Genomic DNA, 27,322 nt, shown 5'->3' with positions numbered 1-27,322 from the left:
TACCTTCGTATCAGATTATAATGTCAGAAATGTAATACATGCAAATAATTCTTATTGCAACTTACGTGTGCATACAAATGAGATCGTTGCTGTTTGATAAAGTTGATTTTTATAGCGAACATAAATCAACGTAAATTGCAAAACTGATTTGCACTCTCTTATTCACTTATTCACTTCTTCGTGATTCAAGATACCTAACGCAAGTATCAAGAGACTTTAATGCACGTTACGAGATCTTCGTATTGATATAAGTATTTCGGCGTCAAACTACAGTTGCGATTGCCAGTCTTCTTGTACCAAGATGCCCCGTTTTGTTTTGTCAGAATAACCAAATTATCCGCGATGCAGTCTTGAGGTGTTCTCCTGGTTGACAGTTGCACTCACTCAAAGTCGTGGTCACGCTGCAGGCAACGGATCGACTTGGAGATCGTTTTGCGCTGATGCGCCGTGCTCCGTCAAGTGTTGACGGCCTGCCTGACGAACAGGTACTCCGAAAACTGTTGGCCCTCGACGCCGCCGCCGTTGCTCGCGACCACCCGGAAGCCGGCGTTCAGCAGTCTGGTGATCGCTTGAACGGAGTTCAGTTTGCAGTAACCGTTCAGTGGAAACCTGATGACGTGACGGGCATCCTGCTGGTGCCAGGCAACGCCGGATCGCGCATCGATCACTGCCTGCGTCGTTTCCGGAAACACCTCGTCCAGCAGCGCCCGTCCACCCGATAGCATCACCCGCTCGCCCAGATCCGGGCTCACGTGCAATGCCACGCACTCGTAGCTGCAATTGCTGTCGTTACCGCGCATCTTCTCGGAATCGCGGTTGCAGGGCGCGGTGGTGCAGGCGGTACCGCGACCGCCGAGTTGACCCGAGGGCGGGGGACTCGGCGATGTAGTGGTCATTGTCGTTGTTGAACCGTTCTTTATGCGTTCCTTCTTCATCTGTTCTAATTGCCTGCACATGGCTGAAAGAGAGTAAAGATGCGTTATTTTCAAGGAGAATGTTTTTACGCGAAGAGGAAAATAATCTTGTTTTAATGATGAGTTTGTGAGCTTGTAATAATATATTTTGCAATAGATTCATAACTAGGTCGTGGAAACTCGCGAGATTTCGTTTCTATTGATAGTACAGTTTCATTTTGGTCATAAATGGATTTGATTAATTATAAAAGTGCTGGAAAAAAATTTTGCGTGTAAAATTTTATTTTTAAACGGTATGTATATATTGATCAGTGTCCCGAGGGAATAATTTTCATTATTTCTGTCCTTTTGTAGTTCTGCATTACTCGTGTAATCAAGTAAACAACTACAGAAATCATTACTACTTTATTACTGAGCTGAGCAGTGCATATGAAAGGCGGTTCGGAAGTCGGTCAAAAGATTTAGAAGAGAAATGATATATCGTTACATTGCGCTTTATATTAATAACGAAAGGCACACTTCGAACCGATCATCCTCGTTTTATTACGCGACTGGTATGAAATCCCGTTTCCATATCGTTCTCACTGCATGTAAACGATTCAATTACAGGGTATTAAAATTGAAAAGGAATATAAGAAATAAAATTAAAGTAATTTACGCGCAATATCGAAGTATCGTGCTTCCTCCAGCAGTAAATCTAGGTCGGAAAAATTGTCGGGTATCAACAGTCGAGAATTTCGCATAAAATTCAATATGTGCCGGAACATGCCGCCGTCTCTATCGATGAAGTAGTGTTGTTTTAACGAGTCCAGAACGATGGGGATACTGCCGTTAAACAATTTTGCTAGCCTGGATTCCGGGTATCTGGAAAAAAAATCACAAGATTGTTTTTTTTTTGTTTTTTAATAAAATTGTCATATGTGAAAGTTACAACTTTTATAACTTACAAACATCATGTGTGTGTGACGATTGGCTTGAAAGTGCATGTGAGGAAATACTCGAGAAAGTGTTATCGCGTTTGATTCATGAGACTTCAATTTCGAAACCGTTACGTGATTGATGTATATATGTAATCCTAATTGAGATTAATAAAAAAATGAAATTATTAATCTGAAGTTAAAATTTAGAATTCGATGTACACGGATCGCATATTTAACGTAACGACGTGGAAATTACATTTTCTATCAACTATCAGTTGAGCTGTTGTGAAGGCAGGTGCTGACACTTAGGTCACCTGCCGAAATCGCTTCAGGTAGCTGCGTGTTGTTTTCGCGATTGATAGTTATGTACAAACAGCTGTGCATTTACTAAATTCCGACTCAACGCACTGACTAAATTAAGTTTAGACACAGTAAGTTATAGTACGAGGTATCTATAAAGTTGTATGGCAAAAATGACATTTTCAATCCGAAAGAAATTCAATCATTAATAAAATCTATTAACAGATTATTTATCGGAAGAATTTAGTTTAATTTAGTTTAATTAAAAAAATATTTAAAAAAAGCAACGAAAATAGGAAAGAAATGTACAGAAGGACTATATCGGGAATTGTTATACGCGAATGAGGACGGATCTGTGAAGTTGACCCGACGTTCTGTTAATATGAAAAAAATACTTAGAATTCTAGTGGCATTTTTTATAATTTCGGAATTCCTTATAAAAATAACGAAAAGTTTTGCAATTTTTATTAAAAAAAAAATGTGCTAATTTCGCGAATTTAGCACGATATCCTTTAAAGTACAAGAAAACAAATATTAGTACATTTGACAAGAGTTCCAGTTAGTACTATCAAAGTTTTGCTGATGACTGCAATTTCAAAATATAATTTACATGATTAACATTTTTTTTGTACTAAAATATTAAACATACTACGACACTTGACAGAAAGTGTTGTACTGCCTTATTGCAGTTTCAGTTACAATTCGCGCTAGTTCTGGCAGAATTCTATGCTACATAATTATTTTTAAAAATGGTTCTGGTGATTGCATTAAAAAAAATACTTTTTTTAATATATGAACCACTACACTTAGACACTGCTATAAATACGAGTAGGCAACACGACACTTTTTGTCCAAGTGCACCACTGGGAAAATAGGTATACACTAGACTTCAAGACTTCTGGCTTCAAGATTTCTGGCTTGAAGACTTCTGGTTTCAAAATTTCTGGTTTCAAAACTTCTGGTTTCAAGACTTGACTTTAAGACTTCACTATATGGATTTCACCAGATTACGTGGACTGTCATAGACCACACGAACTGTCATGGACTTAATCGAATTACGTCGGACTTCATCGGATTTTATTGGATTTGACCGGACTTCACGCACTTTATGGACCACTGGAAAAATAGGTGTACACCGGACTTCAAGACTTCCGACTTCAAGACTTTTGACTTCAGGATTTCTGACTTCAAGACTTTTAGTTTCAAAATTTCCTGCTTTAAGACTTCTGGCTTTAAAATTTCCGGCTTCAGGACTTTCGGCTTTAAGACTTCCGGCTTCAGGACTTTCAGCTTTAGGACTTTCGGTTTTAGGACTTTTGGCTTCAAGATGTCATGAACTTCGTCAGACTATCATGTACTTTATCGTACTTTATCGAATTTCAACGTATTTTACGCACTTCATCGTCCACGGGGAAAATAAGTGTACCGAACTATAAGACTTCAAGATTTCACCAGACTACACGGATTGTCATGGACTTCAACGAACTACGTCGGACTTCATCAGATTATTGAATTTTACCGGACTTTACGCACTTTATGGACCATGGAAAAATAGGTATATACCGGACTTCAAGACTTTTGACTTCAGGATTTCTGACTTCAAGACTTTTAGCTTCGAAACTTCCTGCTTTAAGACTTCTGGCTTTAAGACTTCCGGCTTCAGGACTTTCGGCTTCAGGACTTTCGGCTTTAGGACTCTCAGCTTCAGGACTTTCGGCTTTAGGACATTCGGCTTCAGGACTTCCGGCTTCAGGACTTCCGGCTTCAGGACTTCCGGCTTTAGGACTTCCGGTTTCAGAACTTTCTGTTTCAAGACTTCCGATTTCGAGACTTTTGGCTTTAAGACTTCCGGCTTCAGAACTTTCTGTTTCAAGACTTCCGATTTCGAGACTTTTGGCTTTAAGACTTCCGGCTTCAGAACTTCCGGCTTCAGGACTTTTGGCTTTAGGACTTCCGGTTTCAAGTTTTTTGGCTTCAAGATGTCATGGACTTCGTCAGACTATCATGTACTTTATTGTACTTTATTGAATTTCAACGTACTTTACGCACTTTATAGTCCATGGGGAAAATAAGTGTACCGAACTACAAGACTTCAAGATTTCACCAGACTACTCGGACTGTCATGGACTTCAACGAACTACGTCGGATTTTATCAGATTATTGAATTTTATCGGACTTTACGCACTTTATGGACCATGGACAAATAGGACTTTTGGCTTTAGGACTTTCGGTTGTAGGACTTCCGGCTTTAGGACTTTTGGCTTTAAGATGTCATGGACTTCGTCAGACTATCATGTACTTTATCGTACTTTATTGAATTTCAACGTATTTTACGCACTTCATAGTCTACGGGGAAAATAAGTGTACCGAATTACAAGACTTCAAGACTTCACCAGACTACACGGATTGTCATGGACTTCAACGAACTACGTCGGACTTCCTCAGATTATTGAATTTTATCGGACTTCACGCACTTTATGGACCATGGAAAAATAGGTATACACTGAACAAGATTTCAAGATTTCTGACTTCAAGACTTTATTGGACTTCACCAGATTACACGGATTGTCATAGATTTTATTGGACTTTGTCAGATTGTCGTGGACTTCATCGGACTACTTCGGATTTCATCAGTCCGACTTCATAGACTATGCTGGACTTCATCAAACTTATGAGAAATAATATTTTATAAAGTGTACTTGCGAGGTAATCGATCCTGACTAGTTAGTTTTGAATCTTACAAACAATTACTTGCAAGATTTGAAATATACTTATAAGTACTTTTTAACATAAAACATCAAATCTTTTACTGGTACTTGAACTGTAAATATTAATTTGTTAAATTAAAACGTATTGTACTGTGTGGTTACCGATGACCCACGCTGAACTTTTCAGCGCTTTTACTTTTCAGCATTTTTACTTTTCAGCATTTTTCTTTTCAGCATTTTTACTTTTCAGCATTTTTACTTTTCAAGATTTTACTTTCCAGCATTTTTACTTTCTAGTATTTAGTTTTTAAGATACATTTTAGCATTTAAGTCGAAGCGATAATTACTCAAAAAATAAATGTGCACCAGAATTCTGACTTCAAGATTTCATCACATTCTACAGACTGTCATGGACTTCGTCGGACTTTATTAGATTTCACCAAACTTTATGGACTACACTAGACTTTATCGGATTATGTTGGATTGTATCGAACTTCATTGGAGTTTACCGGACTTTACAGACTTTATGAATTACGCTGGACCTTATCGAATTTCATCGAATTTTGCCGGATTTTATCGGACTTCGTAAATTTCATGGATTTCACGGATTGTCGGACTACACCGGATTTTATCGGATTTTAACAAAATATGCCGTTCAATATTTTAATATTGAATTATAATGTTAAATGTTTTTATATTAGATAGCACGAGACTTTTTATTCAAGTGTTGTACTGCCTAATACGAGATAATATGCTGGTTTGTATTAAAAAATTGTTTTAAAATATGCATTTGCTACAACTTTTTTTAAAAATGATTGTGTAGCATAGATTTCAGAACTGGCAAGAATTGTTACTGGAACTGCGATAAATAGGAAACACGACACGTTTTTTTCCAAGTGTCGTGGTATGTTTAATACTTTTTTAATACTTTAGTGTAAAAAAGATAATTGTGTGAATTTTGTTTTGAAATTGCAATCAGCGATAGAACTCGGATAATACTAACTGGAACTTTTGTCAAATATACTAATATATATTGTTTTTTTTTACTTTAGAGGAAGTGTGCTAGATTCATGAAATTAGCACATTTTTATTTTCATTTTTTTTAGGGGGGGGGGAGTAAAAACTGCAGAACTTTGTTATTTTTATAAGGAACTTAAGAATTATAAAAAGTGCCACTAAAACTCTATGTATTTTTTCCATATTAACAGAATGTGCCAACTTCATAGATCCAATGAGGACAGAATAGTAGGATCGCGAAGACTTGGCTAAGATACGCGCATGAAATCTACTTTAGCAGATATGCAGATATACACGCGTATGTGTGTGTGTATGCGTCTTGTAGCAGCAAGTCCGTGCACCGTATCACTTTTTCCGGCTTCTTTAGAAAGTGCCCGTGACATTTTCGAGCGCGTTTCACAACATGTTTACGCACGCAGCATCGTTCAAAGTAGGCTGCGGCTAATCTTCTTGTTTCATATCTTTGTGCTACTGTTACCCCTTCCGGACTTGATAATTACATCTCGAAGATAATAAGAATAATGCAACGTTTTGTTACGCATTTAATCTCGCTATAAATTAAAACAATGAAATTGTTAAAAAAGAAAGACGCTAGTAAGGAAGGGGATTATAATTCTTATCCTTTTAAATAGCGAGATAAATTTAATTCAGTAAGATAAAGTTAATTAAGAGTTTTCATATTAGACACGATATAAAAAACACATTGTGCGTTTTTGAGGAAAATTTTACATACAAAAATTACATCTATTCTCATTTGCGGTTTTCTGAAACATTCTGATTTAGTCCTCATATCAATTTGATAGTAAGAAATTGTTTTGTCTCAAATATTTCATAATACTATTTTACTTCGTTAATATTGATTTTTTACTAAATTTTCTAACATTTATTATTCTAACATTTCAATGATGAAAAACGATGAATTTCTTATATTTCTTTGGTAATATTAGAAATTAACTTCTTTTGTAAAGTTGTATGTAAAAGATTGATGTGTGAAAATTCGAAAATTTGTGGGTTGCTCAACATCCTGTTGTTTGTAGTGTGGGGTTAATAATGTCACGACCCCGTGAACGAATCACACTTAAGGAATCCGTGTCAATCAGCTTCACGCACGCGTTTGCTCGCATGTGCTCACGGACGTGCCGTGAGCGGTGCCGTGTTCTGCATGCATCGTCGAAGGTCGTCGTAATTTAGCATATAATAGACGAATGCTCTGGGAAAAGGACGGGGTGAAAGAAGGGAAACAAGAAGGAGAGACATAATAGGGAAAAGGACGGATGGAAGAAGGTACGGTTGACTCTGAGGACCGCGGTGCGATGAGAGAGGGAGAATCGGCTCTCCTCTCCCGTGTATCTCGTCGTTGTGCGTTATGGCACAACGAGGGGGAAATACCGAGGTAAAGGTACCTGGTACCCCCTCAGGCCGGTTCCCATACCTTCCACGGCGATAACATATAATAACGACGGCCTCATGGAGCCTGTGGGCGATCTGACTTTAGCGAGGAAGAGAGAAAAGAAGACACCGCGGGGTAGATACGAAGGTGTATACATATATACAGATATGGAGTCTCTCGTTCTTTCTCTTTCTTCATCCTTCGTCCTTTTTCTTTCTGTTTCTTCCTCGTGATCTCGCTTTCTATCGACTTCCCACTGATACTTTGGCATAAGAGGATAGAAAGAGAATCGCTGTCAGAACGGGGAAATGAAAATCGCTGAATTTTACCTCAAAGCGTGCGCGAAATTTTATACGGTATAGTTAATTTTCTATAGAATATCGAAGCGAGTTATTGTAAGGGAAACTTTACTCTTCCTCGGCGAACAAACCCCTTCTCATTCTTCGCCACAATTGCCGCGGGTAAATTAAAATTCACACTGTAATTTCGGTCAGTGAAGACGTGAAAATGGTATACTTTTTATTTAAATGAATACTTATTACGTTGTAATTTTTTGTTTATTTTTTATTTCTTTTATTGTATCTTTGTGGGACAATTTTCAAATACTTTTTTATATTAGACCGAAGCGTTTAATGTGATAATAAACTTTTTAAAAAATTTTGAAACAATCAAAACAGTAAAAAATTCAAATTTAATCTGTTTAGAATTATTTTTATTTTTGATTCACTAAATTCTTGTATCTTGTATTTTATTTTCTAAACAAAGGTGTAATTAGGATAATCGTAAAAATGGAAACAGTTTGAAAAAAAAAGGTTCGTTTAAGAAACAGACGACAAGAGAGAAAGTGCGAAAGTGTGATACCGTCAAAAGAAGCGAGAATGAGATATGCGTTCTCGTAGGCCAAAGGCCATCGATGTTTGTGGAGGTCGACTGAAGAAGGGTGATAGCGGGGGAGGAAACGGTACCGGGGGCGGAGGACGAGCACCGTGATTACCCGCGGCGATTTCTTGGGCCCACCGACCAGCCGAGGTCCGATCCCGGGTCAGATCCGTTCGCTATGGGAAAACGCTAAACGATCGGCTCACATCACTCAGATTCCGCTCTGCTTTCGATATACACAGGATACGTTTGAAATCGCGTGCATTCTACCAGTTATAGATTCCTCGATGAATTTCGGATTAACTTGTCCACGAACATGCGTCGCAAAATTTAATTTTAAAAATTTATTAAATCATAGTAAATTAATAACTCTATAAGAAAATAATAAAATCTTTACAAGTGGATTTTATTTTAACTAATTTTTAATATATAGAATTTATAAGGATGTTTAATTGACAATTAAGAACTTTGTATTATAAATATTTTTATAAAACGTTTATTCTTGTTTTTGCGTATATGCCTGAGTTTTTACGATGAATAAGAAAAAAATTGTTGGATAGGAGCGTTTTCACCGCTCCAAAATTTTGCGCAATAAATTGCATTTTATGGACGCGAAAATAAGGCTAAGCGAATGTGCTCATATGTGTCTGACGCATATGCGGACATATGTGTGAGCTCAAGAACGAGACGCGTCCGCCAAGACATTCCGTTATATCCCGCTAAATTGCACGTGTCGGACTAGAGGGCGAGGAAATGACGACTTGGTACTTCACCATGGGATACCCTCGAGGCTCTGTGCTGCCTTCTCGACCGGCAGAATGATCGACGATGTTTTAGGGATTATGTGATACCGGAAGCGTGGACTAATGATCGGCTATTACGTCATTCCTGTAAACGCTTGGTAGAAAATGTCGATACGCAACGATTAATCTTTCGCAAAGCACGTGGAGTCCCACGATAGTCCGTCTGCGGTTGATATTATTGATAACATAATATTACTGAAAATTATACATGACAATATGAAAAAATAATTATAAACTTTTTTTGTTGTAATTCAAAGTAATTTATTCAGAAATTATTGAGTTTAAGTAATAATGTCTTTGGTTGTAATAAAATTGTCGTGAAAATTGCTTAGAAAGATCACAATGCTGAAAATGGGATCTTATCAATCATTAATTAATATCAAATTATCCATTGAATGAATACTTATGTCTTGGCAAAGGAGTTTCGTTAAATAATCATTTTGGCTGCTAGATGACAGCTCTAAAATATGATTTGCTAGTAACAATAAGATGATTTAATTTAAATAATTAATAGATTGATTAGGCAAAGCAGTAATGTTGAAAAATACAGTGATTACATTATTGTACTATAATTTCTTTAGCGTTATTGCTTTGCCACTAATCAGTTTATCAATTATTTATATTGAATAGAAACTATCAAACTAAAACAACGTTAGTAAATTTTTAAGCTTATTTAATAGTGTGAACATCGCTCTTTTCTGCAATGCTTTGAGAATAAAATTATGACATATATTTTTGCATTAATTAAAAACGCGTTGATATTAGATAAATATCGTGTTTTTGATATACAAAGCTGCGGGTTATCGCATAAATAGACATTTACTAATTAATATCGTGCTAGGCCGGTGGGTTGTTACAGGATAATAAACGTGTGGCGTTATTTTGAAATTGCCGATTATACACCGACGATTGGACTAAATTAATCAGCGCCATGAATTTATTATTTGTGCGCATTATATTGACCTGTTTACTTCATCTATAACGTCGTACGGTATAAACAAGGCACCTAAATATGCGCGGTCTAATAGAAACTGTTCTATCCGTCGTGTTTATTAATGCAAATGAATCGCGAATATTTAATCACTTCTACCGCGTTAAGTATACATTATACTTAACCGATATTCTACATCTCTTAATTAACCTGAATTTTTCTCTTGGGAAGAAAAAGAAAGTCGAAATCCACTTTTATCTCGAGAAATAGTTAATTGTTTTTGTTTGTGATAAAAGTTAAACACTCCTGGCTTTATTTAAGAATATTAAATGCATAATTTTATCGTGCTAGTAAAATTTAATGATTCAAATAGAATCATGGTTTTCATAGCTAATATTGATGTTTTATGTTTAAATAATTGATCACACTCTTACGACATGTATTTAAATGTTAATACTTAGTCATTTCTTAATGTTTGTTCAATCATTTCGAGTTTCTTCGGAATGGCCGGTGGATTATTACTTTTGCTCGAGAACGTGTCTCTCGTGCAATCGTTTCGTATCGTACTTATTATTGTTATCTTCTTGTCACATACTTCTGAGGCACATCGTTAGTCAGCCGGCGTATAAATATCGGCACGAATCTCGACGCTAAGAATGATTATCCTAAGTGTGAACTACGTCAGTGTCGTTAAATGACGGCGATGATTTAACTGTTGTAAATCAGTTTCACGAGTGAAAATAGCACGATGAAAATACATCTCTCTTGTGAAACAATTTTAATATTATTTTAATGCGGGGGAAAGCTCCGATCGATGCGCTTATTTCGCTGCGAGATAATTAAATGCATGCTAATGGGTAAGCAATGTGACGCGATGATTGTCAAACGCGGACAAAATTGCGTAATATGGAGGTTGCAAATCTGCTTTGTTATGGTAGTCTGTGCATGACTTCTGTGATGCTGATATTATTCCATTATCGATATATAAAACAAATAAGCGAAAACACGTGTGTCATTTCGTTAATTAAATCTGCGATTTATTTGAACGGAAAGAATCATAATTACTAGCGTGAGCTGTAAGATTCGGAAGGGTGATTTGAAATAGCTAGGATTGGCACAGACAGGAAGAAATTTATATATTTTTAAACTAGTCATTTTGCAAGAAACCTCATTATCGAGTAATATCATGTCGAGACAAATTTATTTTGTGCGCTTTTCTTATTTGCGACACGCGACGCACGCGTACTATCGGCTGATACTTTCGACAAAGCAATAAGGTCACGTCGTGTAATGAGGGAGGAAGGTGCAACGAAGCGTGACGATGGAGATGCCAGAGCGGGGCAAGCCTTCGATTTTACGTGATATTCATTTTGCACTCTTGCCGGTTGCTCGATACGCCGCGCCGGCGACACTTATCCCGTCGACGTTTTCACAGATTAAATCACGGCTGTATATACGCGATGCGCGCCATAACGGTTCATAGAAAACGGACCTGCGCTCCACTAACTCAACTAACGATAAGCATGCCGTGCAACGCGTGTGAATTTGTCTATCGCGTACTGTTGTTAATTTTAGTTTACTTGCCTACCGGTCCAACGATTTTTATCGTTTTATAGAGAGTAGGCGTTACTCCATTAAAATAATCCATCGTTGTTAAACAAACACTGAATTGATTATAGTGATGAAATTAATATAGCTTACGTTTATCACAGTTTAGATGTTATAATACTACGCTTTCATTTTGAAATTCTTCTTTCTTATTACCTTTTGAAGATAATACGAAATTAATCGTGTATAGTTAATATAAATTTTTCTTAAACATTTAAAAAGAGAAACAATTAGTATAAAATTCTTAAATTCAAACATACCTTTTCAAAAACGTATAATTATATAATAATATTTCTTAGTAACATATGTTAGGCATACGATACTATTGGTAAATTTGTATTGGATCGATATTTTAATCTTTACATACATCTTTAAGACAAATTAAAATTTTTTTATAATTTTTTTACTTTGCATATACTATAGTATTGCTATGGTTTTTTTTTTAACGTTTACTTGTTTGGTAAGAGTGCTTGACAATATCGAGACCAGCGCGTAGGAGTGTATCCATCATGATTTTGCTGATGCATTATAGAGTCTTGATAGAAACATCTCTATAGTCAGCCAGAACTCATTGCTTACTATTCAGTTAACGAGCCGAACGATAAGACCACCTGTCAATTATGATCAGCTTTCTCACGAACGCATCTATTGCGTTTATTGATGCTGTATCTGTACACATAGTACAGTCTAACACCGTTCAGCCGTGATCTCGTTGTGAAAGGAACGATTTTCCTCGCCGCTAACCGCGCTGGATATTTACCCAAAGATCACGTATTAAGTTCACGTAACAAGCATTACTCGAAACGAAGATCACGAGGCTACGGTGACATTTAGCAATTATGTCTGGTAGCCATTAAGTCGCTGCTGTATATCGACTTAAAATTTGATCTATTATGCAAACGAATATGACATTAAATTTAATAATATGATATTAGAATTTAAAAATAATTTAACGATATCATTAATTTATTTTTTATGATGACATGGAGAAAATGGCTAAAAAAGAGAAGAATAAGAAAAAAGATAGCATAAGGTTCACGAATAATACTTGCATTGATTATTGAAATTAATTATATTATATGAGTTTAATTAAAAAAAAAACTGTTTAATTCAACATTTATATTATTAGATTTTACTCTTAGTCTCAAAGATTTATTCTATACCAGTCGGAATCACACGGGACGGAATACTCATGGATTTTTCTTGCCGGAGCAAAGAGGATATCTGCAGGGTGATACTTCGAGGAGATTAAAACCCTCTCTATAAGCAAAGCGCAGTTGTGCTTTTACGTTACGTCTCTTTTATGCATAAAGTGCACGGGCACACCGCAAATAGCCTTTGGACACTGCCGGGCACGGTAACGGTGTGCCTGATTGCGGGCGATATGTTCTCAGAGATATTGCCCGGTACGAACATCCTGGAGCGTTGTCGATGGTCACGTTTCCGCGATCCGGACATCACGCTCCCTTTCTACCCTCTCACTCGCTAGAATTTCTTCATATCGTTTAAAAGTCACACTCCGTGCTTTCGCGGAGAAGACCCGCGAAAGATATCCGTTCTCATAGTATTAACATAAACTCACTCGATTCATCATTGTCGAATAAAATTTTCCCTCGAACTCGTACGTGATTTTTCAAAGTAACGTGCTTTTTTTCGGACTTAATAAAATCAACAACATAAGTCATTCCGTTTACGAATCACAATCTTGAGTCGTTAATGTTTAACGTTCCTCAACGATAGAAATTAAGTTTTTATGGTATACGTATTACATCGGAAACGCATGAGAATCGTTTTATTCTCGTTCTATCAGATTGTTAAGAATTTAAAGCGAACGTATTCTTACTTCGTTAAAGTCTCGAGGGAGGATGTGTATATTGTGCCGCCGACGTCGATGTGAACCGGTGCGGTGTACCTCGAAGCGGCCGCTACGCAAGGAATACCGGTCATCTTCTGGTTATAAGCCGGGGCCGCCGGCGTCGGTGGTGTTGGCGACGAGGAATTCGACATCGTAGGCGAGGTGGCCGGCGAACTGCTTGGCGACAGCAATCTGGAAAAAAGACACTTTTGATATTAGACGTGATAAGATCGCAGCTTGCTAATCAGAATCTTGCGCAGAAAATTTGCATATCTCATCGTAATCCGTATGTCGGTACCGCGAATAGAAACAGTAAAATTTTCATTTTTGTGCTATCATTATTTAAAAAACCTCGAATTACAACAGCATTTTTTGTAGAATTTTTCATATTTGTTAACTTTTAGCCGCGGCATCAATTGAAATTTGATAATACATTTTTGCTTTTGACACGTGTACATTTTAAATAAAAAGCTGTGGGGCTGTTGTAAATTAAAATTAAATTAGCTCTACTATATTTCATATTGCATGATTTGAGTTCTGCGAATGTGATTTTATACGCAACTCTAAACGCGACCAGGAAGCTAATCAAACGAAGGCGAACTATGGGCTATGAAATCGTGAACGTTGTGATTTACGATGTATGAAATTAAATGACGTTTACGGAGAGAGAATTTTACTGAGTTACATAACATAACTCTTTCTCGAATGGACTATTCTGGGACGACTTATATTGGAACTCGGATGTAGACTTATTTACCTCATTTTAATTTGAGCGCTAGGGAACATATTGCGTTGCGCCGTCAGCTCCGCTTTCGCCTCCTTCCCATCGGCCTCACATTTCCGTCTGGAATTAAAATCAAATAGATATTTAGTTACGCATTGTCAATAAAAGTTAAATATAAATATGTCAGTAGGAGGAGTTTAAATGTAAAATGTACACTGTTACGAATATCATGAAATTCAATATATTTTTAAGTTACAAGTATACATTAAATTTAACTGAAAAGTACATGCATGAAATTTAGTGTAATATTTTTATCAATATTAAATATTTTAATATATCTCTGCTCAAGATTTATTTACGTTATATTACATTAAATTTTGCTGCCTATTTTTAACAGTACGATCAACTTAGAAAAATTTTTGTGATTTTATTTCCGGTAATTAAAATAAATTGGCACATCTTTAGTGCATTCATTTTTCTACGATAAATTATATTTCATATCGCAGATTTCAATTGGAATTTGCGTAATATTTATCACGAATTAGAACCGAATTGAATTATCGCCGTGTGTTCAACGCTTATGCCTTTTGTAGGCGTAACAGAGGTGTCGATTTAACGTATCGATCCTCACGGCTAGTCGCGGACGACGATAGCACTAATTTAATGAGCTATTGTTTTTGGTCAAACATCGGCAATGCTGAATCGACTGAGAGCTTGGAACATTAACGCGAAATTCTCATATGCATTAATAAGGCAATTAGCGGCGAAACAATATTTGGCGCTGGTCAGCCGGCCGTCCAAGGGTATTCTTTTAAATGCGTTTGCAGTGGAAAGGGTGGGTGGTTTGGTTTCACGAGTTAGAGGCACCCCCCTCGAATTTTCATTACTACGTGCTCATGAAAGGCCAGCACATTATTAACCATTATCCAGAGGCCTGTTTTGCATAGCATAATACGTGGTTTTTGCGCTAGATATAAGAGGATCTCGCTGCTAAAAGAACCCGACAAGAAATAACAGAAACAGATTCAAAATTTATGAAATTTTAACGTAAACTACCGTTTTCATCAGACGCAGCTACCGTTTGTGTAAAAATAATGTCTATAGTATCTTTTGCGCTTTTTAAATAGCGTGTATCTTGATTAAATAATTATATATTTACAATGAAGAATTCGTGGCTTGTATTTTACAAAGCATAAAATATAATATAAAAGAAGAAGAGCACTGAAAGATGTAAATTAAAAAATAATGAATTTTATTACAAAATCATAGAACAGAAAACTGTTTCCTCTTCTATCATTTTGTAATAAAGTTCATTACCTTCTAATTTACATCTTTCAGTGTTCTTTCTTGATCTTTTATCTCTTATATTTTTAATTGAATATTTATTTGAACGTACATGTTTTTCTATAATTTGGTATGATTGATCCTAATTGACAAATTCATTCATCGAGATATGGATCTATCTCGGCTTTATCCCCTTTATTTCGTTCGTGAAATCTTGCCATGACAATCGTGAGACTCGGGACGGGAAGAAGGGACGCGTTTAGTCGCGGCAACTCGTTTTCCACCGTCCAGCGAAGAATTCGCGATGGTCAGAAGACACGGCACGTGAGGGGGTACACCGGTTTTCTCCTCCACCCACCCACCCTCGCCCACATCGGTCCGCCGCCGCGCCGTTGCGGTGCATCGCCGCGGGAGACGCCGCGAAATGCAATGCAGCGCCTTTTCTCGGCCGCGCTGCGAGAGGTCGTCGAGCGATGCGCCCGATGCCTCTCTTCTCTTCGAAGGTGGGGAACCGGCGCGGCGCGGCGGCGATCGTCGCAAGTCGGACATCAGGTAAAGGAGTAGAGTAAGAGATGGTGTGGAGTCGGTGGAGGCGGACGAGCACAACAACGGCCATCACGGCCGTGCTGGTGCCGCGGGCTAATCGGGAGATTTATGTGGAGCTATGCATTTACGAGTATAGAAACGCATACTTGTATATGGAATTAATTCGCGTTACTGTTGTGATCTTTAGCGCCGATGAGAGATCGATCATTGTCGCGCTCTCACGCGGAAACACGTGTCGCCAGGATGGTCGCGCACTGCGACGGCATAGCAGTGAAATTAATGGGTTTTGACGGCACTTCAATCATACTCTCTGTGTTTGAAAGCACGTTCGAATGTCAGATATGGGTGGGATGAAAAATCATTCGACAGTACTATTGGATTAGACAATGCAACGGGATAACATTTTCTTCTTTTATCATTTAATTATTTTATTAAACAACATAATTTTTTTCTGCCAAGGATTAATTTTATTATGATTTTTTAAATATCTATGTTTGTTTATTGCACGAAAAAAAGATAGTGTGCTAAAAAGTATCTAAACATTTTATTAGATCTGTGAAAGTAATATTTTGTTATATATATGTATAGGACGCTCAAGATTGATTGCTAGAAAATCAAAATTTTTGCAGCATTATCATCACGCATGAGCATTTACATAATTATTTTGATGGTTCAACACAATTATTTTTGGATCTGTATTTAAAATGCTAAATTTTTAGATGTTTTAGAAAAATCGTATTTTTCTTTTCGTGTATAAATCGTTTCGGCGAAACACGTAAACAAAAAGAGAAAATAGAAAAAAAAATGAATTTAATTTTGTCAGTATGAGAGCGAACGAAATATAGTTGTGATTCGAGCCTCGTTGAAAACGGCGTTATCAGGTGTGTTCATAATACAGCGTTGAAATGACCGGCAGCGCCGACGAAAGAAGAATCTGAAGCACGATATAGCTATAACAATGGCGATGATCATCATGGTCGTTCAACGATGCCTCGGGGCGATTGGTCGGTGTACGAATGTACATTACGGTCGACGTACTGAAGCCACTCGGCGCTTAACATTATGCATAATTACATGCGTAAAATCGACAATTAATTCAATACAGAAATTAATATTTACGTGTGTACTAAACAATTTGCGTAAATATTTCGGCACGTTATAGTATCACGCGGTAAGATTAATATTTATAACGTTTCGAACTCTGCTAAATCGAGATTGACACATTGCGTGCAAGTAGAGTTCCAAGATTCTCGCATTGCGAGCTCGCTGCGAAGAAATCCTGGAATATGGAATATGGAAGTCAGGACGAATGCCGTAACGATATCCGCAATAACGTCCATCGCGACGTGGCGACGCCTCGAGCCAATTGTATCTCATACGCGAATAGTTTTATTGCATGCATACACATTCGCATATACGCCAGCGGGTACGCACACGGATAAAGCTTGGCGGAACAGAGGATATACACAATTATAATGTACTCTATCTGCACAACTGTCTGCATATTAAACTTCTTTGTCAACGTAACATTACGTACAACATATTTGAATAATTCTTACGCGGACACTACGTCTACGATCGGCGTACTCAACATTTTATTTCGAGAAACTGATAATAGATTATGCTGATTATAAATTTGTGAAGTAAATTCCGACAGGCCATTTAGAGATTTCAACGTATCCATTTGACCCTAATAATACCGTACATAGAGTGCAGAAACAAGCTGCAAGTGGTAGTTGACGCTGGCAGGCACGCGTCCGACGTCGCGAATGCGAAAAGCGTTTCACTGGCGTGAAGCCGCAACGTCGTCGCCTCTCGAACGTCAAATTAGAAAGGATGGCGAGGGAGAAGCGAGAGAGGAGGAGGATAAGGTGATGCGAGTCGCGACGTCGGTCGTCCCCAACGACACCATGATATCCGCGTTATTACCTGAGGCCATCGGAGTCTCTTACCCAGATATAGTTCTGATACGTACGCACGAGTGAGCGTGCGCGAACGACCGTCGAGACACGCCGCGCAAAACGTATAAATTCGCGTTAAGGTGATCACAGCCCGAGGACACGACAAGGCGGCTAACACGCGCTAAGGACGCGCGCGTGCACGATGTCGTGCGCAGAAGAAGAGCACTACTAACTTTACGTGGACGTTTAATGGCCCGAGGACGTCGGCGTATGCAAATTTGAAAGCGATCTGTTACATCGGGCGACGATGTATCATCGGGAAAACTTGCGAACAGACGCGAAAATGAGCCGACTAGCGCGCCACTTTTGTAGAAAAGTTCGAAAAGCTCAAGTCAGTTGGGAAATTACACAAATGATGTGATTGAACAAATATGAATGAATTTTTAATGGACTAGTAATTTGGCAAATGTAAGAGTCAATACTTACGAGTCACAAGCGAGAGAAGAACTTTCTTAAATATATTAGATTAAATAAGTTGAAATACGCTTAAATTAAAAATAAATGTGCGCGCGCACGCGATATAAACTTGTATATAAAACATATACGCGCGAGAGAGGAATACGCGTTATTTTTCATCTATTTATTTTGAAAACAGTTTATTTGGCCAGGAAACTTTGTTACGCACACAGAATATCACATTACGCGAGCTAACATTTGAGACAAAATATTGGACTTTCGTATATATGTGGATGATAAATTTTAATTATTGAAACTGTTCTATCGATCTTTTTGAAAATCTTGTCTGTTTATACTCGCGCGGGTACAAAGCTAAAATAACAGAGACATCAGACGGGACCACAAAGTGATGAAATGATACCGCATGTGAATTCATTTAGACCAGTCGACTGTGGATTTCCCTCTGGTGATTTCATTATGAGGGCCAGTCAGATCGACTCTCTCCGAATAATATTTGCAATGAATCCATTTGCGAGCGCGCACGAACGTTCGAACCGCAATGTTATTAATGTCATAATCTAGAGAACATAATCTTTGCACCAGCCAATACAGTGGTCTTCTCGAAATAACTCGATGCCGCGAATAAACTTTCCAAATTATCAATCCGAACTTTTCTGCGTTTATTTATTAGATATTTTTATTTTTAGAGCAGTACAACTTTGTTCGCGAAAAAGCTTTGATATACAAAGATGATACTTATCGCATTCGTATGGCAAATGCGATACTTGTCTATAGACCGATATATCAAGATTTTAGATACGGCAAATCGAATGAATTTATCTATCCGATTTTCGATATTAACGTCGTATAAATTATACGCATGTACTTTGATTGTCTATAAACTCCACAACTATATTTTCAAAGAATGCGCTGCGCGCATATATATTGACACACATGCAATTACAAAAGAAAAGAACTGGCTCGGGTGGTGCTGCATTCCGGCTAATATCGATGCAATACTATGCATAGTCGAGGAATGAATATTCTAAAAATATCACGCTTTCTTTGCTCGCAAGAGAAGTAATAATAGATACTAATTAAACATTCGAAATGTCTTTTTAATACCAGCGATCGAAGTCGCATCGCTTGATAAAATATTCTTGAACACTTGTAGAACTGAAAAGGTTAAAATTTTATACAAAAGATTGGAAAATTTTTGCTGTCAAAGAAAATTCTGACAAACGTTAATATGACGTGTATAGAACACTGTGGACGTAAATGTCTTTTTAAGAATATTACTCTCTATGCGAAAGAGCACGTGCTTGTTCAGCTTTCATTCGTCGCTACGCGAATGTTTCATAAGACTCGTGCTAATCTATCACGTTTTGTAACAACATTATAACTCGTAGCTTCGCTTTGCTGCACTTTGCAGATTGTATAACACGGACACTTTCCATTCAATAATCTTTGACGAAGTCTTAATAATTCGTAAATTCATGTACATTATCAGAACTCAAATTCTGAAATAATTTGTCAAGCTTAGCTCATCAAATTAAGAGATTATCTAGATAGCTGTTCGAAACTCTTCTATTCGTTGAAGAAACAGGCATTAAATCACGAATCGAACAATGGATCTGCGTGTTTTCATCTTTCCCTCTTCGGTTGGCTAGTAGTTACACTTGCAAGACTTGCGGCGTTCCGATAAGTGCATTAAGCTACCGCAGTCTAGTTGATTGATGGATCATTTCTCCGTAACGATTAACAACTTCGTCGGTGATTTTAAATGTATTCGTAACGCTCTATCATTTTCGTTACCTAATCTTTGAAGATAAATATTGTACATAATGCGTTTCCAACACAATGCCTCGTCCATTGCAAATTGCAACGATGCAATGCAATCTGTACTTTGCAAGGGATATTTAAATAGCATTTAGCCATATTTATTACAGAGAGCATATTACGTAGAACAAAAAGAAGAACGTGATACTTTTATCATAAATGCATTGAAACTAAATAAATTGAAATAAATTGAATGCGAATCAACTCTGTAAATATTCATATACGATGCTATTTTAATATTTTATCCAACGTGCAGTCGATAATAATTTGTTACATAACGCGTATAAAAAGTATTGGAATAACATGGTTAATGAATTAATATTTAATGTTTACATTTACGGCTTGTTTTTAATTGCTTTGAGCAAAATTTAGTACGCATTGAAAAGTGTTTTGTATTTTATATTGGATTGCATTTAGAGAGAAATAATCTGTTAATTGAAAATCAGTTAAATAATAGCAGAATTTTTTTAAATTAGTTAAATAATAAGAGAATTTTTAAAATAAGCGTTATCATAAGGTTTACCAAGTAACTGTATTGATGGCTTGGCATGCATTATTTGTCATTATTTATATTTTATCACTTTCCTTCAGTCATCATGTTTATTTGCGCTTAAAATTTTTTATATTTTAGTGTTATATTGATCATCCTGAATTGCCTTGCGGAAATTTAGTATAATTGTCGCTAATAATGTTGAAAGCCGTTTGAACAGTGAATTTAACGAATAATCGCGCGGTGGTTGCCGTAGAAAGCTTTTATAATATTAATTGCTATCCCAATCGAATGTTACTCGCGTAACGGCGATCATCATGCTGCGAGCTGCACGTTTGTGTGTGCCTTGTTAAGGTTTTCAGTTGCAACGTTGCACCGCTGCTGCTGTTCTCGCCGCGCGCGTCCTTTTCGTTACTCCCGCATTTACCACCTGGTACTTCATTACCGGAACGTCACTTGTCGGACACAGACGATAGACAGACGTGAACAGTTCCTGGCTACTAGAGAGTCATTACTCGCGAAATTATGCGTACTTGTTTCAATTGCACGGCCACTTATCGCCCCGCAAAAGCTCTAACGATCGTTAACGACGCGTCTGTCGTTTCCCGAACAATAATTGCACGTTGTATTTAGCACTTTTTTCTCACGGTTTACAAGCGTGCGTAAGCATTTTCAATGTTAATCAGAAAAATTGCAGTCAAACGCTGTCGGAATCAGATAACCACGATTTTATCGAATCGTAAACTTAGATCTGTCTTTTATGACACGCGTACTTAATTCTATTTTCCGGGTCAGCAATAGTCTTGTCAGACTCGTTCCGCAGGGATTCGTCGAAAAAATGTAAAACACGTTCGCGGCGAGCGAAATAATTATTACGAATCTCGCGAGTGTGCGTTCGTTCGTTTCCTTATTCGATGTTCGCGAAGACGCGGGAACGAATAAATCCGTAACGCGGGACATTGGCTCCCTCGATCGCTATTCCTTCGTACACACGTTTCGCCGTCTCGCCGATATACGAATCAAGATGCTAAATGCATCGTCATACGCGCCGTGGGCGTTTTTATCTCGTCGGATACGTTCGCCCGCGCTTTTTATAATATTTCATCGGGTGAGCACAGGACACGCAAAGGATACACACTCAGGTATATGCGCGTGAGAAGCGCGTATACCAACCGCGATGTAAATCTCTCTTTCTCTCTTTCTCGCACGCATCTCTCTTGGTGTCTTGACTCGGCACTGGCTCGTATACCGAGGCAGGTACGTGCCTATCTACCTACCTACGAGCGGTTGCTGCACACATCGTTACTTATACAAGTCGGGTAACACAAGGTATGTAGGCACGTACCTGCCCACGTAACGCGGACCCGCGGCCGGTTCCGTTGCCGCGGAGCCAAAGAGGCACTCCCGACACGCGCCAATGCATGTCTTGCTCCATTTCATCCTCGCCTATTCCCACCACTTACTCACCTACTTATCCTACGAGACGGAAACTCTGACCGAGACGACGTGCATAAGCCGCGGCGGACAGGAATTTCATGCGCCGCAACGCGAGTATATTGCAACACGTATTATACTTGCCATTGGCATGACCAGGTGTGCACCTAGCGCACAGCTAGATTTTAAGAAGCGAATCGCACGACGGCACGGAAGCGCATTGGTGCGCACAGTCAGTGCAACGGTGCAACGCGCCACTCTTTTTTTCTAATTGTAAAAATATTTTAATTAAGAATTTTTTTCAAAGAATCTTATCTTAAAAGAAAAAAACTTAATCCTCAGATCATAATGCGATTTGCTGATGTGAAATTCTCAGAATATAAATAATATGATATTGTTATAAAGTACATTGAATATTGATATAGCGTTAAAATGAATGAGATATGTATACATACGTGTTTAATATTCGACATAATTGTCTTTTGTCTATTGACATTATGAAAATGCACACTAAAGAAGATTGAAAAAAAATGTAAATATAATTTTTTCAGTTGTTAAAAAATTAATAAATTAGATTATTATTTTACGAAATTCTTGCCTTTTTAAACCAAAAGCTACATTTTAAATAAAACTAAATTATCTTAGTATTATATACTAAATGATCAATTTATTCATTAATTTGCTCATTTGTATTAATAATGCACTTAGCTTCAAATATATTTGATACACGATAATATCAATCTCGCTTGAATAACAGATTTCTCGTAAAATATTGACAGATTAATTAGTTGAATTCTTATATTTCTTGTTATATCTTTCTTATTATTCTTGTTTAGAGTTATATAACTGCAATGCTTATACCTTTTATAAGATTCATATTGCACAACATATATTTATCAGAGTATATGCAAGTGATTGCTTAACAACAAAACGTACAGATGCTGCTAATTGTGTGAAAAGATATTCTTTTTGAACAGTTAACTTTTGAATAAAATTTTTGTATTGCATACATTTTTGAAGGCATTTATGTACTTGGCGTATGTTTTTTTTTACCTTTGTAAGGTCTTTTTGATAGGATTAAATATCGAGCGCGTTATAATGTAATTGTCAAGTAGGATTTTAATTAATTTAATTATGGAAGGTAATTACATATCGTTATGAATTTATTTTCGCTGCAGGCCGTATTCATAAATAACGCATTTTCAGAAAAGAGTTGATTATTTTGAGTTTCACTGTGCGTATGTTTTATTCACATAAAGTGTTCTACACATGACGTAATGTAATTGCAAGCTTAATATAATCAACGATCGAAGAAATAAATTTCATATATATTTTGCGTAATAACAATGCATATGTGTGATCAGTCATTCAGTACGCAGAGAGTTTCAATATTTCTTTTATTTTGTAATGACATGATATTAATTTACATATTTCATAAACATACCAGTTCTTTTAACATAAATCTTACGATATTCTCGTTCTTAATTAATGACTATTTTGTACGATACAAAAAAAAAATATTTTACACTGGCATAAAAATAATTATATACTTTATGTGATTAATACAATTTATGTTAGTTTTATCCTACTCTTTCCTTTGATGTATTGCGAATTTATTGTACGCTAATTGCTAGATGAAAAATATTTGCCGTACATCCAGGATTTAAAATAAAATCAAACCGACCAATTTTTTGCCGCACAACCTTCATTACAGTGTAAATAAGGAAAAAACTCAATTTATCACGATCGCAATTAAAAGTCTGTATGTGTGGTCGTTAAACGCACGATAACAACCATTCAGAGATTGTGGCTTCTGCCATTCGTTAACGATTGGTTCTTTTCGATTTTCGCGTTAATGACGGCAGAATCGCGACGATGCATCAATTCAGTGCAGTCCGAACGGGGCCAAAGGTAGTCCTGGTCCACTCACCGCGCATGGTCGATCCGTCCACTCGTTCGTTCGTTCGTTCGTTCGTTCGTTCGTTCGTTCGTCGTTCGCGCAAACATACGTACACGTATATTCGGGGCGATATCTCGGACGAGGCAAAATATTTACGAGAAAATTTCGCCGTGGGTGGCGCGGCTTCATGAATAATTTCGGTCCGCAGGAGACTCGTCAGCCGCGGGCTATGTGCTCGGGGCGCACGGTTCTAATTACGGCAACTGCAGAGCGCGCGTCTGCGCCCCCGGCCATCCCTCCAGCCGGTTTCCAACCTCCCTTTTCCTATCCCAGCACAATTTCCACAGAGCCCACATCCGTTCTGAAATGCTAGCAATCCTCCTCCCCCTGCGGCCCCTTGCCTATCTCAATCTCTCTCTCTCTCTCTTCCTCCCTTGTTCTCTCTCTCTCGTTCATTCTCCGCGTTCCGCTCCTTCCCTCACTTCCCTCTCTTTTGTAGCTCGAGGTGCACATCGACTATTACGTTGCAACCAATTTTTGAAAAGTTTCTGTCGTCTATATATATCTATATATATCTATATATAAAATATATATATATATAATATGGGGGTTGTGTGTGGGTGTATGTGCGTCATTTTTTCTGCATCTACTATGTATACACGTTCGCGCGCTTACGCAAATAGAGCAAATAAAGTTTGTCACTTTAGACTGTCGAGTTGATTTACACGATGTGCAGCATTGACGAGCGTTTATTAATGCCACGCATTAGTTTTATAAGATTTTGTTCAAAATTTTGTTATTACATGCGAGTTATACGTAATTAAATTACGATTGTATAATATAACGATTGTAATAAAATTGTATACCATGTTTTTATGGTTACCGTTTATATTATACTGATTTCATAAGCGAAATTGCTTATCTTTATCTTAGCAAAGTGGTACTAGACTCCGTCATAAACTAAACGCACAATAATTAAATTGCGTAATGATTCGCAATCGTCACGTCGAGATACACAAATCAGTAATCAAAAATAAAATCGATCAAAAATTACATGCACTTTTCTATGTCTACTACTTGATTTGAAAAATTACAAAGTTAATTGTCTTCAATTAATTGCAATTAATTATATGATCATGTTGTGTTAAAGTTGAGTTTTTAATTTTTTTATTTTATGTTATATTCTAGTTTACTTGTCTCTCTTGTTTACTTGTCTAGTTTCCCGCTCATAATTATGTAGTCAATTATTTCAAATATTTAACTCTTAACGAGCTGGTGGTACGTTTACTCTTCGGATTTCATAGCTCAGTGTGTCAAGACGAGAAACGTACTGACTTGCCAGTCACAAAATCTTAATGCAATACGAGTCCTGTAACTTGCAGGTTAATCTCGTGCAAGACTAGATATAATTTAGGAACACGTAACTGTAAAATATTTTAAATTTTGGCAGCAAGTTTCACAAAATCTAAAAATGATAAAAACGACATTACAGAATTTTTATATAATTCATTTTTTTAACGTCATTTATGTGAAATTTTTTTTATATGCTCGTCCACATTATTTTTGAGGCTACACCATAATTTCTATCTTGGGCTTGGTTTGAAACGCGCAATTTGTCTCGATATGGAATTAGCAGTTATGACAACATTTATGTAACCGCCTCCACCTAAAGCCTCCTTGCATCGCGTGTGATTATTCGCCACGCGAAGTGCATAATTGATCATAACTATTGTTCGATGACGGCGGAATGCGACGAATGATTGAGCAATTGCATTGTCCCGTCGCGTTTCTACATATGCGTTTCTAAAGGCAGCGACACCCTCTCGGACGTCTGGCATAGATTAAACTTTCTTTACCCGCGGTGTCGTGAGATCAGATTGACTTTCTATCGACTTCGCTTCAGCTCGATCATATAAAATGTCTCACGGACGCGCGCGAATTTTTCAGTGTTTACAGCTTCGTAATTCTCACAGAATTCTCTCGCGAAGGGAAATTGTCACAGTAAATATTTAAAAGGCGATACGAGAAACTTTAAAGCCCTCAGTTCCCAGAAAAAGAAGGAGACCTCAGGAAATCTCTAGTAGGCGCTTCAGAGCTTACCGAGCATAACGAGCAAGATGCATACACGCAGTGTACAATGAAAACATTGTAGAATACAAAAGAGATTAAATCAGATGGCAGAGTGCACTGTACGTGCGAAATTATTACGCGAGATTGCTCGATTCCCAATCCGGAATGTCTGTTTCTATTACTAAAATCATCTGTACTTTCGTTAGACAGGAACTTTCTGTACCGAAACGCTCTTGGCCGCGCCTCGCGGGTTACAAGCGACATAATTAACTACGTGAAAGTACACTATTTCCATACATGAATATCAGTTTGTCACGCGACGTTTCGAAGATATCTTGTACGAGGGAATAAGCGAGAGAAAGGGTTTTTATAGATACTTTCCGTATCGGCTGCATTATGATAACGTGTAGTTTCTTTACCCGGAAGTCTGCGATCAGCAGCGGCGAAAAGTGCAAACAAACGGCGCGCCGTAAAAATTTTTGAAGTGCGTGAAATTAGAATGGGTTTGTAGCAAGTGAACGTTCTCTCGGGGCGAGACTTCACGTAACGCAAATGATTGAATAATTGAGAGACAAAGCTTTCTATAAATTCGCCTGGCGACAATTACCTATATTCTCGGAGTACACTTGACGATGTGAAAAGCAAAACGAATGTACGAGTTATGTCCTTGTCGATCTCACGATAATAATTCCCGAGGTTTAATTATCGCGTCTAAGGTTTATGTTAGAAAGCATATCGTAACTCTGACCGATGCAATCATCGCTGTTCGAATCGCGTTATTATGTTAATCCCGCGGTTGATCTGCCTCTCGACATTTCCGCGTACGCAACGTTGCAGATGTATCGATAATTTATCAATCGATCAGTTATTTAAGACATTTCACAGTTCGCCAACGTCGAATCCGAGAACAGACAGATTTCATCGCGGCATAAGCTTCACGCGTCGCAGGCGTTTTAATTATGTCTCGTTCGCAGAAAAATCTACATCTACGTTGTGGCTCGAAACTCATATTCCGCGTACGATTTAACGTTTTTTCGCAATAGAGTTGAAATAACTATGAATCGTGACTCACTCACCGTTTTTGGCACGTGGACTCCAGGTTGACGGTTATTCTCGTGTCCACGGCTGCGAATTGGTGGACCCTGGAGCCCCGCCGCGGAAACTCGTCACTGTCTACGAAGCACCCCGGGGGAATTCCCGTGAGTACCTCCAGCTCTCGTGTCACGCACTGGACCACGTGGTTGCATTCACGTGTCTTCTCGGCCGAGGGACAAAAGTGGCGCGAGCCACCACCGCGCACCACCGCGGCTTTCGTTAGACTGCGTACGCTCTCCGCAGTTGCGGTCCTCGCGC

General features: G+C 37.8%; 1 protein-coding gene across 1 annotated transcript; it reads right to left on the bottom strand.

Moving 5' to 3' along the window:
* On the bottom strand, positions 1-27,322 carry LOC105193441 (BTB/POZ domain-containing protein KCTD1). Its single transcript, XM_011157877.3, has 5 exons — positions 27,046-27,322; positions 14,083-14,169; positions 13,314-13,517; positions 1,573-1,778; positions 1-958 (listed from the first exon to the last, which is right to left on the bottom strand). The coding sequence occupies exons 2-5, from the start codon at positions 14,109-14,111 to the stop codon at positions 456-458; spliced, it is 942 nt and encodes a 313-aa protein (XP_011156179.1). The 5' UTR covers positions 14,112-14,169; positions 27,046-27,322; the 3' UTR covers positions 1-455.

Source organism: Solenopsis invicta, chromosome 9, assembly GCF_016802725.1.
Source record: "Solenopsis invicta isolate M01_SB chromosome 9, UNIL_Sinv_3.0, whole genome shotgun sequence".
Taxonomy (NCBI): Eukaryota; Metazoa; Arthropoda; class Insecta; order Hymenoptera; family Formicidae; genus Solenopsis; species Solenopsis invicta.
This window is presented reverse-complemented; position numbering and strand designations above follow the sequence as displayed.